This window comes from Bidens hawaiensis, unplaced genomic scaffold (genome assembly GCF_021521415.1).
Source record: "Bidens hawaiensis isolate Kalapana, Puna unplaced genomic scaffold, B.hawaiensis_p1.1 tig00001265_1, whole genome shotgun sequence".
In the NCBI taxonomy this organism is placed as follows: Eukaryota; Viridiplantae; Streptophyta; class Magnoliopsida; order Asterales; family Asteraceae; genus Bidens; species Bidens hawaiensis.
In genome coordinates, this window is record NW_027491071.1 from 327321 (window position 1) to 342420 (window position 15100).

General features: G+C 34.1%; 1 protein-coding gene across 1 annotated transcript; it reads left to right on the forward strand.

Moving 5' to 3' along the window:
• The first annotated feature begins 4792 nt into the window (after positions 1-4792).
• Positions 4793-6417, forward strand: LOC143569701 (uncharacterized). The gene is made up of 2 exons (XM_077055553.1): positions 4793-5167; positions 5508-6417. Exons 1-2 carry the CDS (start codon positions 4793-4795, stop codon positions 6102-6104), a joined length of 972 nt encoding a protein of 323 aa, XP_076911668.1. The 3' UTR covers positions 6105-6417.
• The last annotated feature ends 8683 nt before the right edge of the window (positions 6418-15100 follow it).

Here is a 15100-nt window from a genome sequence, read left to right on the forward strand (position 1 = left end):
TAATTATTGTATATGTGAAGTATGTGTATACAGGTACAGTAATGGTATGTGAGTTCTATGTCTGACGTAGTAAGTTAGGATGGCGAATCCCTCTAACTTCTGTTGGACATAGACTTGGAAGGTGATGGCGTAGTTAAGGACTGCGGGCCTTATACGTGATATACGTGATAGATGTAAACGTAGATAAGGACGGTGGGCCTTATATGTGTTATAGACGATAGATGAGAACGTAGATAAGGACTGAGGACCTTATACGTATTGTAGATAGGCATTAGCATAGGAAAGGACTGTGGACCTTATACGTGTTGTATTTGTGTTGTGGTGGCATAGGGGAGGACTGCGGACTTCGTACGTGCTATGGTTTAGGTTGCGACATAGGGAAGGACTAAGGACCTTGTACGTGTTATTAATATAGGATGGTATAGGGAAGGACTTCGGACCTTGCACGTACCATAATTGGTGAACATAGGTAAGGATTGCGGACCTTTTACGTGTTCACGACCTTGAGTACATGTATAGACGGCGGACTATGAATGTACTCTCGGTAGACTGAGGTTGGTGACTGTAGGTATGTATGTATGTATGGTAGTAGTGTAACTGGTTAAGTATGGATATGTATCTTGGATATGTATGTGTGTATGTAACATTCGTTAATTTTCAAACCCGAAAACCCGACCCATTTTAAATTTTCGGTTTTGTTCTATATATATATATTTCAAAATTCGTTTATGTATTTTTGTATTGAATTTGTTAAACCGACCCGTTTTGTCGATTCAATGTATTCATAAATAGCATTCGATAGTTTAATAATTATGACGTTTTATTGTCATGTCTATTTCGTGTAATTCATTAACGAAATCTCAAGTTTTAACATGCTACTTAATCGAGTCCCGAACTATTCGGGTATAATACGAAAATAAGCTAACATGGTAACTTTGATCACCTTTGTTTAATATCTAAAGTATAAGGTATGAATTGTAATTAAAGTTTTTATTATGTTTTAATATAACATGAAAATGTAATAACCTATTATGTAAATATTGTTTAAATATAATAATACTAATAATAATGAAAACATGCAGACCCTACACCATCACCCCTCCGTTTTTCCTGCCGCACATCCGACCACCAAAATTCGGCTCCGGCCAACCCTCAAACACCCCTACAACTCGCGTCAAACCTCAATTAAAGCTAGTAAACTCGATATAACTTAACGACAAACACATTATTAACAATACTAGCTCGTATTAACAACCTTTAATCCGCGAATCAACCGGGTAACGGCCAGAATATCTTTTAAAATGCAATAATGACCATTTAAAGCTTTACGCTCCGATTGATAGTATATATAGTGACATAGACCTCGACTAAACTCGTACCAATCAACAATTTTATCTAAAGCACACTCTTTAACCCGATTTGTTCTTCCGATTTCGTTTTCCGGCCGACCATAGTTCACCATCAAACTGAAACATTTTCAGGTAATATCTATTTGTTTTGTGATCATATTAATCCGGAATAGAAAACCCCGAACCTAATTTCAGCATACATGGAATGAATTAACGGATCTCAAACCTAGGGTTTTAAATGTTGAAGATGAAGTTGTGTATTAATATTTATATTTATTGTTTCTGTCAAAAGTTCAAAATAATAATCTAGTCCAGTGGTTAGAGCATGTATGTATAGACAGTAGGACCCGGGTTCGAACCCGGGTCAGGCCACTTTTTCTTTTAATTTTCTTTTTAAACATTTCTTTTTTATGTATTAAGCCAAGTAAAAGTTATAAAAAAATATAAATCAAATAAAATTTTATAAAGTAAAATAAATTTAGTTTTAAATCATATTTATCATTTGCCACCTAAAAACTAATCTTTTTAACTCGTCAAGGATCGTTTAAACTCGTAAAACTTTTGTATATTATGTTTCGTTTGTTAAACTTTAAAATTCGTTAACATATTCATTAGTCAAAATAAAATATATCGTTAAACACCAATATTTCCATAATTTTTATAATATCCAAACTTAACATTAATCTTGTAATTTAAATAATATTAATAATCCGTTAAAATATTATAATATCAACTTCATAAAATAATAAAATATACATTGAACACTTCTAATTCCCGACAACCCGATCTATTTACTTTTTAAGTCGTTAGTAATAATTAATTTTTTACTTTTAATTCTAGTTCGTGACGTTCAATTGCTTCGGTTTCATTTACGCACTTACGGTTTTATTTCAAGTTTGTCTTCAACTTCAAGGTGAGTTTCTCACACCCTTTTTTAACGCTCTTATACATTTTGGGGGTAGCATATATATCCTATCAACAATACAATTTCATTTATTCATTATTTACAAACTACAATTCGTTACATGGACTTGTGTGTTTATATGCTTACTTGCTCAAAGATTACGTGCTCATGGTTTCCTCATTAAGTATGATCATACGCCCCCCTATGCAATCAGGACCTCGATGTTATGAGTGGAATAGGGACCCCTGATCCGAGTACGTTGGTTGTTACCAACGGAAAGGACACTTACTTGCGCTATTATCCGAGTACGTTGGTGCACAATCCCAACTGGAAAGGACTTTACTTGCTCATTTACACTTGTTCATGGAATTGTAGATTTTTATGTACTTATATCAAAACTTGTGTGATCTCACCAACTATTCATTTAGTTGACATTATTTTATATATATGCTACAGGTACCTTATTTAGAGAATCCTGCCGTGACGAGGACACTAGAACTTAGGTTATATTAATAAATGGACAAGTTGTTAATTGTTCTTGTATTTCTCTTATATTTCTTGTTACAAACTTGGGTACTTGATGTCTAAATTAATTAATGATAATATTGTCACTTAATAGTGTCACATGTGTTTGAGCAATTTTAGCCGGGGTGTTACAATGTATGATATGTGTATGTATTGTATGTCGCCTGATTAACTAGAACTCACTCAGCGTTGCTGACTTTTAGTATGCACGCATGTGAATATGTTTAATGAGCTAGCTTGAGGAGGGCACATGGCATGGATTGAACGACTGGCATCTGAGGATGGAAGAAATGATGTGTTAAATATAATGCTCTGTGTTATAGTATCAAAGAAAAGGTTTAATGTTTTGTAACGAATGATATATGTTAACGTTTCCGCGAAAGTTTTAATGAACTCTGATTTGTAGAACTGTGTTTATGAATAAATCCGACGTTAAAGTAGGGCTACCGGGAACGGGGCTTTACATATTGTTATCTTTTTCACTTGTTCGTCTATTGAGGTGAGTACAGCATTCCCCCTTTTAAAACTCATTTTATACTGTTTTGGGGACGTATGCGTTTAATATTTATTTCTTTACTATTTAATACACAAACTGCAACTATTGTCACTTGTGTTTAACGATTTGTACCTTACTTGTTATGTGCTTATTTGTTTTATGTGAATCGCATTCGGAGAGGTCCAACATAATCTCATAATAGAATAATCAAACGACAGTCGTAATAGCTTTGTGCTTTTTGACAGCTCATTTATTTACTCATTGGTTGAATTGCTTAACTCATTTGACTTTGTTGCGCATTTATTATCTATTATATATATACATCAAATCTGGTGTGTTGCTCACTCAACCTTGTGTTGACAAATCTACTTTATTTTTAACGCATATGCAGGTTATCGTGTAATTGTGAAGTTAAGTCAAGATTGGAAAGAGAACTTAGGATTCAAGATAGAGAAAGAAACAAGCCTTTTATATTTTGATATATGTTGTTTGGTGAATTATTTGATTTTGAATGTTTTTATTGAATATTTGGTTTTAACTGAATAAATTAAATAGATATTGAAATTTCCAGTATTGCATAATCGTACCTTGAGGTGTGATAACAAATCGCCCCGGCATATCAGCTCACGCCCAATATTTGGGCAATCAGATCAAGCCCCGGCATTGCCGCCGTAGGTTGGGGTGTGACAACAAATCGCCCCAAAATCGACTGGGGGCGGTGTTCCACATATATTTGTAGCCCCTATTTATCATCCATTACATATAGCCTTAGTTTCTAAGATTTGCTATTTGCTATTCCCGGTAACTCTACATGTAAAACACTAATTGATTAAAAACACAGTAAGACTACAAACACAATGACACTAAAATACATAATAGAACCCGGTTAAAAAAACACAATGGTAAAGCATAACTAAAAAACAATTATGTTAAACACAATAGTAAATAAAATACTATGTTAAAACACAATGAAAAAAAATATGAAAGATACAATGGAAAAACACATTTTTTGTAAAACACAATGATCAAACTGTAAAACAATGTATTATAAAAACCCAATATTTTTTTATTTTATATAATATTGTGGTACTCATATCAAAGATAAAAAAACGCTCGTTATTGTGGTGATTTGTTTTTTTTAAAATGCCGTATAAAAAAATTATTGACATTTTAGGATATTGGAGGAATTAACATATGCATCGCATGTGAAAAGAGAAAATCGACAAATATGTTATTCTCTTTATGCCCTTGCCCTTATTTCAATCAATCACTCCTAAAAAAACAATACTTCTTATAATAACTTATAATACAATATTTTATTTACACAAAATAATTTTTTTTAAAACAAACATTCTAAATACCTTGTTAATATAAAATTCCTAATTCCAACACCTTAAAAAAAAGTTATTAGCTAGCCCAAAGTTTTGAGTCACTTTTATCCTTCCCCTAGTCATATAAATACCCCCAACAATCTCCATCACCTTTTCCCCTACTTTACCAACAAACAAACAAGCCACCATGTTTCGGTCCTCCGGCACCGGCACCGGCACCGGCACCTCCGTCAACGGGTTCTACACCTTCCTGACCCAAGGCCTCGACGACCTCTTCCGGTTATTCCAGTCGCAGCACTTCATGTCCATCCACTTCCTCCAGCATGTCCTCTCATCCCTCCAATCCTTTCACTCTCAGCTCATTGCTGTCGTCCAGAAACTCCACCTGCCCGTCGGAGAGAAATGGCTGGATGAGTACATGGATGAGAGTTCAAGGCTGTGGGAAGTATGTCATGTCATTAAATCCGGTATTGCTAATATGGAGAATTATTATTCCGTTGCGGTTAACATTGCCGCTACACTCGAAAACCACCCTTATTTGAACCCCCAAACTTCCCGCCAGGTAATATCTCCTCTTTATCGGTTCGGTTTTTGGTTTATGGCTGCTGAAACTACTGAAAACCGAACCGAATGGTTTGAAAAGAACCAAAGACCGAGTTAAAGAAAAACATAAAAACCAAACAGTTGGTTTGGTTATGTCGGTTATTTCGGTTACAATTTATTTTTTCAGTTTCACGCGCAACTCAGCCTAAAACCCAATTTGGTATCGGTTTAAAACCGAAATACTAACGCTTATAATTTCCCTCATTTTAAAAACCCAATTCTTCATATTTCTTGCATTCGGGTTGATATGAATCGGTAAAACCAGTCGGTAATTGATGAAAATCGGGTTTTTTTTGCAGGTTCTTAGAGCGATCAACGGTTGCCAGAGGGAGCGAGTCGGGTTGGAGGAAGAAAACAGGGGACTGATCCGAACGAGAATCCAACCGTTAATGATGAGATTCGACAAAAACGTGTTGATCGAATCAAAATTCAACGGTTTTAACGGGTTCAGAGGCGTTCTTTTGGCGTTAAGGAACACAAACTCACTGCTTTTGATGATATTATTAAGTGGTTTGGTTTACTGTTCCCCTGTTACAAGCTTTTCATCATCTTGTCATGGCCATAATTCCATCAACTACAGTGAAAGCAAGTCGGGTTTCATGGTATCCGCATCGCGGCTGCATGAGAAGGTGATGGAGAATGAGGATGGTCAGAATGGTGTTTTGTTGTATGAGTTTTGGAATGCAAGGGCTGCTATTGAAGAACTGAAAGCAGAGGTTGAAAGAAGTAAAGGGACTGGAATGGAGTTTGATGTAAGTGAGAGGGTTGAAAAGGTAAAATCATGTTTTGTAGGGTTGCAATGTGGAGTTGAGAATATGATTGTTCAACTTGATGACTTTTTTGATGAGATTGTTGAAGCTAGGAAGAAGCTTTCTGATTTGTGTACTCATGCTTAGTAGGGGTTCAAACAAGGCTTCTACTTCTAGTCTTGTCTTGGTGGTTCTAGCCTCACAGGTAGGGACCACGGGTTCGGCTTCCGCTCATTTAGCTAGCTAGGGTTTGTGGGGTCGAGTTTTTTTACATGTGGGTTCGACTCTCGCACTTTTACATGTTTTGCTTTGACTGGTATAAACTTGTAGGTCCGGTTTCACTCATTTTGTCGATAAAAGATCGAGATTAGAATTGTGTATAAAAGAAAGAAAATCAAAATAGACTATGACTAGGTTTTCTTTTGTTTAGTTTTATAAAAAAATTCTTGTTTCTGGTTATTTATTATCAAAGTCATAGTTTACTTGATAGTGTACTTTTCTTTTTTGAACTTAAACTAAGATGCATGATGTTGACCCTTTTGGACATGTAGTTTCTTAACTCAAAAAGGATGCTAAAAAGCAAAACTGACATATCATGAAAGTATACTTTTAATTGTTCTAAAGCATATTTTATTTAGTTTTAAATTGTTGATAATATTTTTTAATAATGGTAAAAGTATGATTACCACAACAAATTGAAATATAGGATTTTAATGGATATTTGTATTCTTCAACGGAAAATATATAATGATAATAACATAAAAAGGTATTTATTTTGGGTCAAATTATTCTAAAAAGAGGAACAAAAATTAGAAGGATAAGAAGGATTTGTAGTCACACAAAAAACCCCTTCAAAAAAATAAGAAAAAAAATAAATAAATAAGTCATAACTCAAAAATTCATAGAAAAAACAAAAAAAGTAAAAACACAAAAATGTTTGCACCGTCTTTCTCGTTCCAATAAAACACACACACACACACACAATGGTAAGTGAAAATAGTCGTTTTGTCATTTTGTTTATCATTGTGTTTTGTGTTTATTTTCGTCATTTATTGTATCCTTTTTCCTTTATATTGTGTCTTTTTTTCTTTATATTGTGTTATAATACTCAACATTGTGGTATATTTTGTTCAGCATTGTGTTATATTTTACGGTCTATTGTGTCTTTTTTAGTTATAATTGTGTCTTTTGTTCATTTTCGTCATTGTGTCTTTGATCACACCATTGTGTCTTTTTGTCAATTTTTTGTATTTTTTGTATTTTTTTATATATTTTTTTGAACGGGAATGATGGCGGAAACGTATTAGTTTGTTTTTTTTTTTTTTGCTTTTTATTTATATTTTGAGTTATGATTTTTTTATTATTATTTTTTAATTTATTTTAAGGGGTTTTTTTGTGTGGTCAAAAATCATTCTCACGCTTCTCATTTTTGTCTCCCTTTGTATTTTAACTTTACCCTTATTTTGTAATAACATCTCAAACTTAAAATTGTGATTCTAGACTTTAAGATAGAAAGTCGTTAGTAGAAGAAAGGAAAACTAAGAACATAAATGTAAACATAAGTATTGATGCACATACTTAACAAGATTATCTTAAAAACCATATTTTGTTTATGATGTAACAGTCGAAACAATGTTACTATCATAAATAGGGCAATTTTTGGTGTGTTTTAAATTGTTATTAAGTATCGATGCACATACATAATAAGATTATCTTAAAAAACATATTTGTTGATGGTGTAACAAACATATTTTGTTGATGGTGTAACAGTCGAAACAATGTTACTATCATAAATAGGGCGATTGGTGTGTTTCAAATTGTTATTAGGTATTGATGCACATACTTAATAAGATTATCTTAAAAATCATATTTTGTTGATGGTGTAAAAGTCGAAACAATGTTACTATCATAAATAGGGCGATTTTTGGTGTGTTTCAAATTGCTATTAAGTATCGATGCACATACTTAATAAGATTATCTTAAAAAACATATTTTGTTGATGGTGTAACAGTCGAAACAATGTTGTTATCATAAATAGGGTGATTTTTGATGTGTTTAACCGACTCTTTGAAAAAGACATAATATTTGTAATTAGGTCAAAGATCTCATGTGTCTTTGTAACTAGAGAAGGAAATCATGATAACACATGTATCGTTTTGACTCTTTTAAGGACCATATCCTTCAAGTATTGTAGGGACACATTAGTTCAAACATTAGATGCATTCCTTATTTCCATTTTCGAATTCTTGTGCATTCAGGAATTATTTCTAGCAGGCAAGAACTTTTATACACGGCACTAATGAACATGCCTAATGTAATTGCTTTAAGCCATGTCTTTGTGCCTTAAGAACTAGTATGTGTTTAGGTTACTATCTAGTCCAAATCTCATCGGGGATTGATGGCCTCGATGATTTTATAAAGTGAATGTGCCTAGATGTGTTTACACATCAAACACACTGGTGATCAGGATTGTTGTCGCTCTCCTGGTGTGTCACCAGTGACGGATCCAGAAATTTTCGTTAGGGTGGGCACAAAATGAATAGGGTAAAAAACGGGTCGGGTCAAAGAGAACTGGGCCAACCATTCATTTTGAAGGCCCATAGTTGAATGAACTTTCGAGGGCAAATGAGAGGGTAAACTGGTATTTTCGGGTCACTATCATTATTGCGACCTTCGGTAACGAACAAGAAACTTTTAATTGGTGAATCACAATATACTTTTTGTTGTATATACCTCACGAGCTGATAATAATAGGAGGTTCACAAATTAACTTTTCAAAAAAATCATTTATATATATTAATAATTATATTATTATTTTTTGACAAACTAAAGTTATTTATCAAACCAAATAATATAATTATTATAAAATTACAAAGTACAATATAAAAATAAAAAAAGAAAGCTCATACCCAAATAATATTAATATATTAAACAAAATTAATAAAATAATAAAAAAAAATAAAACTATCAGAACCCCAATCAAAAAAACTGAGAAAGAGGATATCATGTAGAATTCCCTAAAATAAGCTAGATAAATGAAAAATAATATAATAAAATAATAGTGGGCTTTTGAATTAAATAATAATTAAGTATGAAATAATAATTACGTATGGATAACTTGAAGAAATTAAAAAAAAAACATATTATGTATTTTTCATAATTCCGGATCTCTCTCGATGTCACACTAGTTCCACAGCATCATCGGGCCATTGTCGGAGGTCGATTGTAAATCCGTGATGATGTTAACCGACGGTGGGCACGGACCAGCAGCGGACGGTGGGCACCGGCCCACCATAGTAATGCCCTGGATCCGCCTTGTGTGTCACACTCCAACCTAAGGCGAAATGTCGGGGCGTAACTGACTGCACAGTAGCTCGTACGACATTATTAATAAGGTAGTGACAAAAACTAATTATTAAATTTCAAAATAGTCAAGTACATCACAAATTTAAATAAACATTATCCAAATAAACCATAAGTAAAAACAAATAAATTTCAAGATAAACGTTCTTTGATATCCAAAAGGTATTTGCTTCAACTTCAACTTCTTTAATATTAATATATTAAACAAAATTAATAAAATAATAAAAAAAAATAAAACTATCAGAACCCCAATCAAAAAAACTGAGAAAGAGGATATCATGTAGAATTCCCTAAAATAAGCTAGATAAATGAAAAATAATATAATAAAATAATAGTGGGCTTTTGAATTAAATAATAATTAAGTATGAAATAATAATTACGTATGGATAACTTGAAGAAATTAAAAAAAAAACATATTATGTATTTTTCATAATTCCGGATCTCTCTCGATGTCACACTAGTTCCACAGCATCATCGGGCCATTGTCGGAGGTCGATTGTAAATCCGTGATGATGTTAACCGACGGTGGGCACGGACCAGCAGCGGACGGTGGGCACCGGCCCACCATAGTAATGCCCTGGATCCGCCTTGTGTGTCACACTCCAACCTAAGGCGAAATGTCGGGGCGTAACTGACTGCACAGTAGCTCGTACGACATTATTAATAAGGTAGTGACAAAAACTAATTATTAAATTTCAAAATAGTCAAGTACATCACAAATTTAAATAAACATTATCCAAATAAACCATAAGTAAAAACAAATAAATTTCAAGATAAACGTTCTTTGATATCCAAAAGGTATTTGCTTCAACTTCTTTCATCCGATATATGTACCTACAACATGCGTAAATATATATATATACATTTATACTAGTTTGATCATCCCGTGTTACGGGAGTTTAATTTAAGTTTTTTCTTCTAATTTTTTTGTTAATTTATGATGATTTATTTTATTTTTTAACGTAGTTTGTTTTAATTTAATACATAAATATTAGTTTGTTATTATATTTTTTTGCGTTTGGGTATTTTCAATTGAAATGTGTAGGTTTTTTAGATTTTTAACGAACAAAAATACACGAACACGAACATGTTGATTTTTTTATATGAACAAACATGAACACAAATATTTGTCTAATGAAAAAGGGGACGCTGATGTAGTTGACGATGGCGGGTAGTATCAGAAATTAACCGGCGATGAAGATGATAGACCAGCAATGAAGAATATGTAAAGAAGATAAATTAAATTAGGTTTGAGGATGAAAATATTTACCAATAAATAAGATCTTATAACCCATTTGAGAGCTATTAGGGTTTGGTAAGACCCAAGGGGTTATTTCACAAATAAATGAGATGTTATAACTCGTTTAAGGGTTATACGGGTTTGGTAAGACCCATGACCCGCGAAAATTATTGTTTGATTATGAAATAGTTTCACAAATAAATGAGATGTTATAACCCATTTAAAGACTATTTGGGTTTGGTAAGACCCATACCCGTGATTTCGGGTCAAATGCATGAGAAGCCTCCATTTAGAAAACAAGCAATCTGGTGGCTCTAGAGAATGAGGGGAACAACCTGAGAGAGACACGTAGGATTTCATGGTAAACAATTATATAGATAGTTATATATATATATATATATATATATATATATATATATATATATATATATATGTCAACACAACGATTGGTGAGCAAACACAAGTTTTCTTGATATATACAATAGTACATAACAATTCAATGCGGATGTGGTAATTACAACAATTAATTGAAATAATAACAAATAAAGTCCGTTCATCATGATACTAAGTCAAGCTACTAGGATGGGTGTATGATCATACCAATGAGGATGAGGATGGGCATGAGGTTCAACATAACAATAAATAAACACCTTGACAAATAATCATATAATAATTAATGAGCAATTTCACGTAAACGCATTAATATGAATTGTGGTTGAGGACTCGTTTAAACTAAATATTGTAATTTGCGATACGCAGGCTACCCCCAAAACAAAACGGAAAGAGGGGTGTGAATTACTCACCTTGTAAGATAGATCTTAGCGAGAAAAAGATTTAAACGAGTTGGTTAGTTCCGCGAAGATTTCCAACTATTTTTGCCTATAATTAAATTTATAAACATATATAATCTAACGAGTATTATAAATGAGTATAGAAATACGACATAACGGATTTGGGATCGATGGGGTTTTTAAGTAAAAATATTATTAGTTTAATTGTTGATAAGAATAATATTATTATTAATATTAATAAGTCCTTAAATCATTTAGAAGTAAAAATAAATAAATAAAATAACAAAACCGGACCTGAGAGATTCGAGCCCGCGCCCCAGGATGGTTAATGGTTTTAACAAACATGTGTTGGCCATCAGGCCAGCCTCTTAATTTGATTACATGACAAAACAAAAATAAATAACCAGATCTGTCAAAATCCCCAATTTGATATAAACCCTAATTTGATTACAAACCCAATTAAGGATCAATTGCCCTATGTCAATAGAAATTGATTTAGGGCTTTTAATCCTTGTTTAATTCCGTTCAAGAAACATAAATAAATTACCAGAAAATGATTTGAATTGGCAGTGAATGATTTGTTAGGGTTTTGGCCAAGAACACGAACTCAATCTTGATCTTAAACAACTTCTGAGGTGAAATTGACTTAGGGGAAAGATTAGCGATGCTATGGGAATTATGTGGTGTCGTTTAATTGCGTTATGGACGTGTATATATAGCCTAACCATGACGAATTAACCGCGGATTGATAAGGTCGAATATTCAAATCGGTTTGCTGATGTCTCTTAAGATAAACGATGTTTTAAACGTGTTTTAAATAGATAAAGATGATAGAATGTTCTAGAAGTCTTATATTTGAATCCTAGTTCGAATTTGATAGAGATTTGAAGATGAAATGAGCCAAAACGGGCTAAACGAGTCATAAACGAGCTGAAACAGTCGCGAAACGAACCAGCTGCTGCAAACCGGGTTCAACGAGCTGAACACGAACCAACTGAACTTGCTGCAATTTATGTATTTGCTTATAAGTAGGTCATCATCAAAATCCGAAAATCATTAAAAGAGCCTCTTATCACAAATTGGTTAAAATCGAGAAGCATACAAGTCATATGGCCTTGTGTGTGTACGTATGCAATAGGACCAAGGGGGTCAAGAGGGTCGATGACCCTCCGGTATCAGAATTTGTTTGGTTTGTATATATGTATATAATTTATCATTTAAGAAAAATTTGAGTAAAAGCCCTAATTATAACTGGTAAAAAATAGAATTTTAAGATGACCCTTCAACTAAAGATATCACCTCCCACAATTAACATATATGTGTGTGTGGTGCAATTTGTTATTATTTTATATTACTATATAAGTAGATACACCCAACAAGAGAATGTGATTTTCCCTTGGAAAGAAAGTAAAGATACTACCAAATGTCCATATGAAGATAAGAAACAAGAGAATATAGAAGTTGCATATACTAGCTTCAAAACAAAGCAAATTCCACATTAAAAACTTTCGTTTCATATAAAATAACAACGTGGATCCGGAACATAAATGCTAAGATTTAAGCTGCAAGTTTTACAAGTATTTTTATAGTGAAGACAAATCATATACTCAAGATATGTGTGCATACCCATACATTATATACGAGCTTTGAATAAACACATAATTTAACCATATTACCACATACGGAAATTAAGGGACTTATAACTAACCGTCTGAAATTCTACACCCTTATGTTGCTTAACGAATCGTCACGATACCAATACACACATATGTAACTTTAGATCGAGAATTTTTGAGTCGTTAAATAACTAGAGACTAAAAACATATTTGAAATGAATAATTGTTGTAGACAATGAGATGAAAAATTGATATGATGGAATGAGTAATACATTAAAGGGATGGGAACTAATCATTTCAGTTGGGAAACAATCATGGAAAAGCAGGCAGGCAACACTCACTACTACTTGTACAATCATCACAATAAAGATTCCTGTGACAACTTTCTTCATACTTACACCAACACTGCTCAAACAAGTTGTACCTCACCCTTCACAACTTGTACTTTATCCCTCAATACATCAATTATCCTTCTGGAATAGTAAAACAAAAACAAACTCTCCTTTAAATCTGTACATATGAAGCTTTTGTCTCATCTTTCATGTCTTATAGGTGTTGGTGTTTGGTGGCTTGGTGGTTACTTAAATGTTAGGCTGAGGGGTGTGGGGGGCTCTAATGGGGGCGTGAGTGGGGGCTCCAGCCAATAATATTGTGACGTGTGGCAGAGAGAGAAACTGGATAAGGGGGATGTTGGAGCCCCCGTTGGAGCCCCTGGCCCTGGTGTGGAGGGGCTCCAGCAGGGGCTCCAGCGTTTTTTTTTTTTTATTTTTTTATAAATATATTCAAAAAACGTATTATTAAAAAAACTCATAAATTATTAAAAAAAACACACATTAAAAAAAACACATTAATATCTAAAAATAAAATAAAAATTAAAGTACTAAAAAAACATTATTCTTATTCTTCGGCTTGGTCTTCTTCGATCAACCTCTTTCGGATACGTTCCTTTTGCTTTTCCATCAGCATTTGATCGACCGGATTTAGGTTACTGAAGTCTCTTGTAAGGAAGTCCAAATCTCTCATTCGACTTTTTTCCTTTTTGTCATTAGAGACCACCTCCATGGTTTTGTTGAATTTATTGAGGGATTCAACAAGATCGACGATGTTTACGGCTCCCCCCTCAGCCGGTTTTTTCCCCTTGGCGTCCCTTCCCAATGGCCGCCTCCTCGGCGGTGAAGACGTTTCCTCCCCCGCAATGTTTAGGTCGAATCCAACGCGGCAATCCGACCCGGCGGAAGTGCTATACGCTCCAGACGAACTAGTTTTAGTCCGTTTCGGCCCTACTTCCGCATCATGGTCCGGCGCCACAAGCTCAACCCACTTGGAACACCTTTTCAACCTCTCCCACAACTTTAAATCGTTCCACGTCTTCACCGTCCCATACCTCCGCAAACACTCCTGCCTCCACTCTTCGACCGTGAAATTGTAAACCGCCAAATCATCACTGCCACTTGGTCTCATACGACCGGCGTTCCTGTTGAAAAGATTAGTAAACAAGCCGACAAATTTTCTGATTTCGGACCACCGACCCGAAATCATATCGGCGTTTCGTTCTGTACTCCCAACGAGCGTATAGAACGTCTCCCTAACCTTTGTCCAAAAAACCTTGCTTTTTTGGTAGTCGGCTGCAAAATGAATAATTAAATTAGATTTCCAGTTAACTTTTTTATTTAACTTTTTTATTAAAAATCATTTTTAAAAACGTTAAAACAATTACCGCAAAGCCGATCCTCAGAAATGACTATCCAAGCCCGACACAAGGCTTCCTTCTCATCCGATGACCACGGAGTGGTTTTCCGTTTCGTCCTCGGAGTCGAAGCCGGTCCCGGCCCGTCCGTTGCAAGTTGTTTTTTCCGGTGGACGCGTCTTCTTGCTCCCGTAGCATCACCGTGTGATTCTTGTGTCTCTGGAACAACAAAGTTAGGAGACGGTTGTATGTTGGATGGTTGAAAGCCGGATGTTTCTTGCGGCCCCGAATAAAACATCGGTTGGTCTGGTGACGACCATAAATCGTCGTCAATATAATCTGAATCTAGGTTTGGGTACCAATTTCCAGACATTTTTGGGTATTATATAGGAGTTTGGGATATTATATAAGAGTTTGTAAGGTGAAATTGTGTTTTGATATGGTTG

What these genes read in the sequence shown, in the direction of transcription:
- LOC143569701 (XM_077055553.1), top strand. Translation starts at nt 4,793, where the DNA reads ATGTTTCGGTCCTCCGGCACCGGCACCGGCACCGGCACCTCCGTCAAC. An exon ending in ACCCCCAAACTTCCCGCCAG is followed by an intron (nt 5,168 to 5,507) that starts GTAATATCTCCT and finishes TTTTTTTTGCAG; the next exon opens with GTTCTTAGAGCGATCAACGG.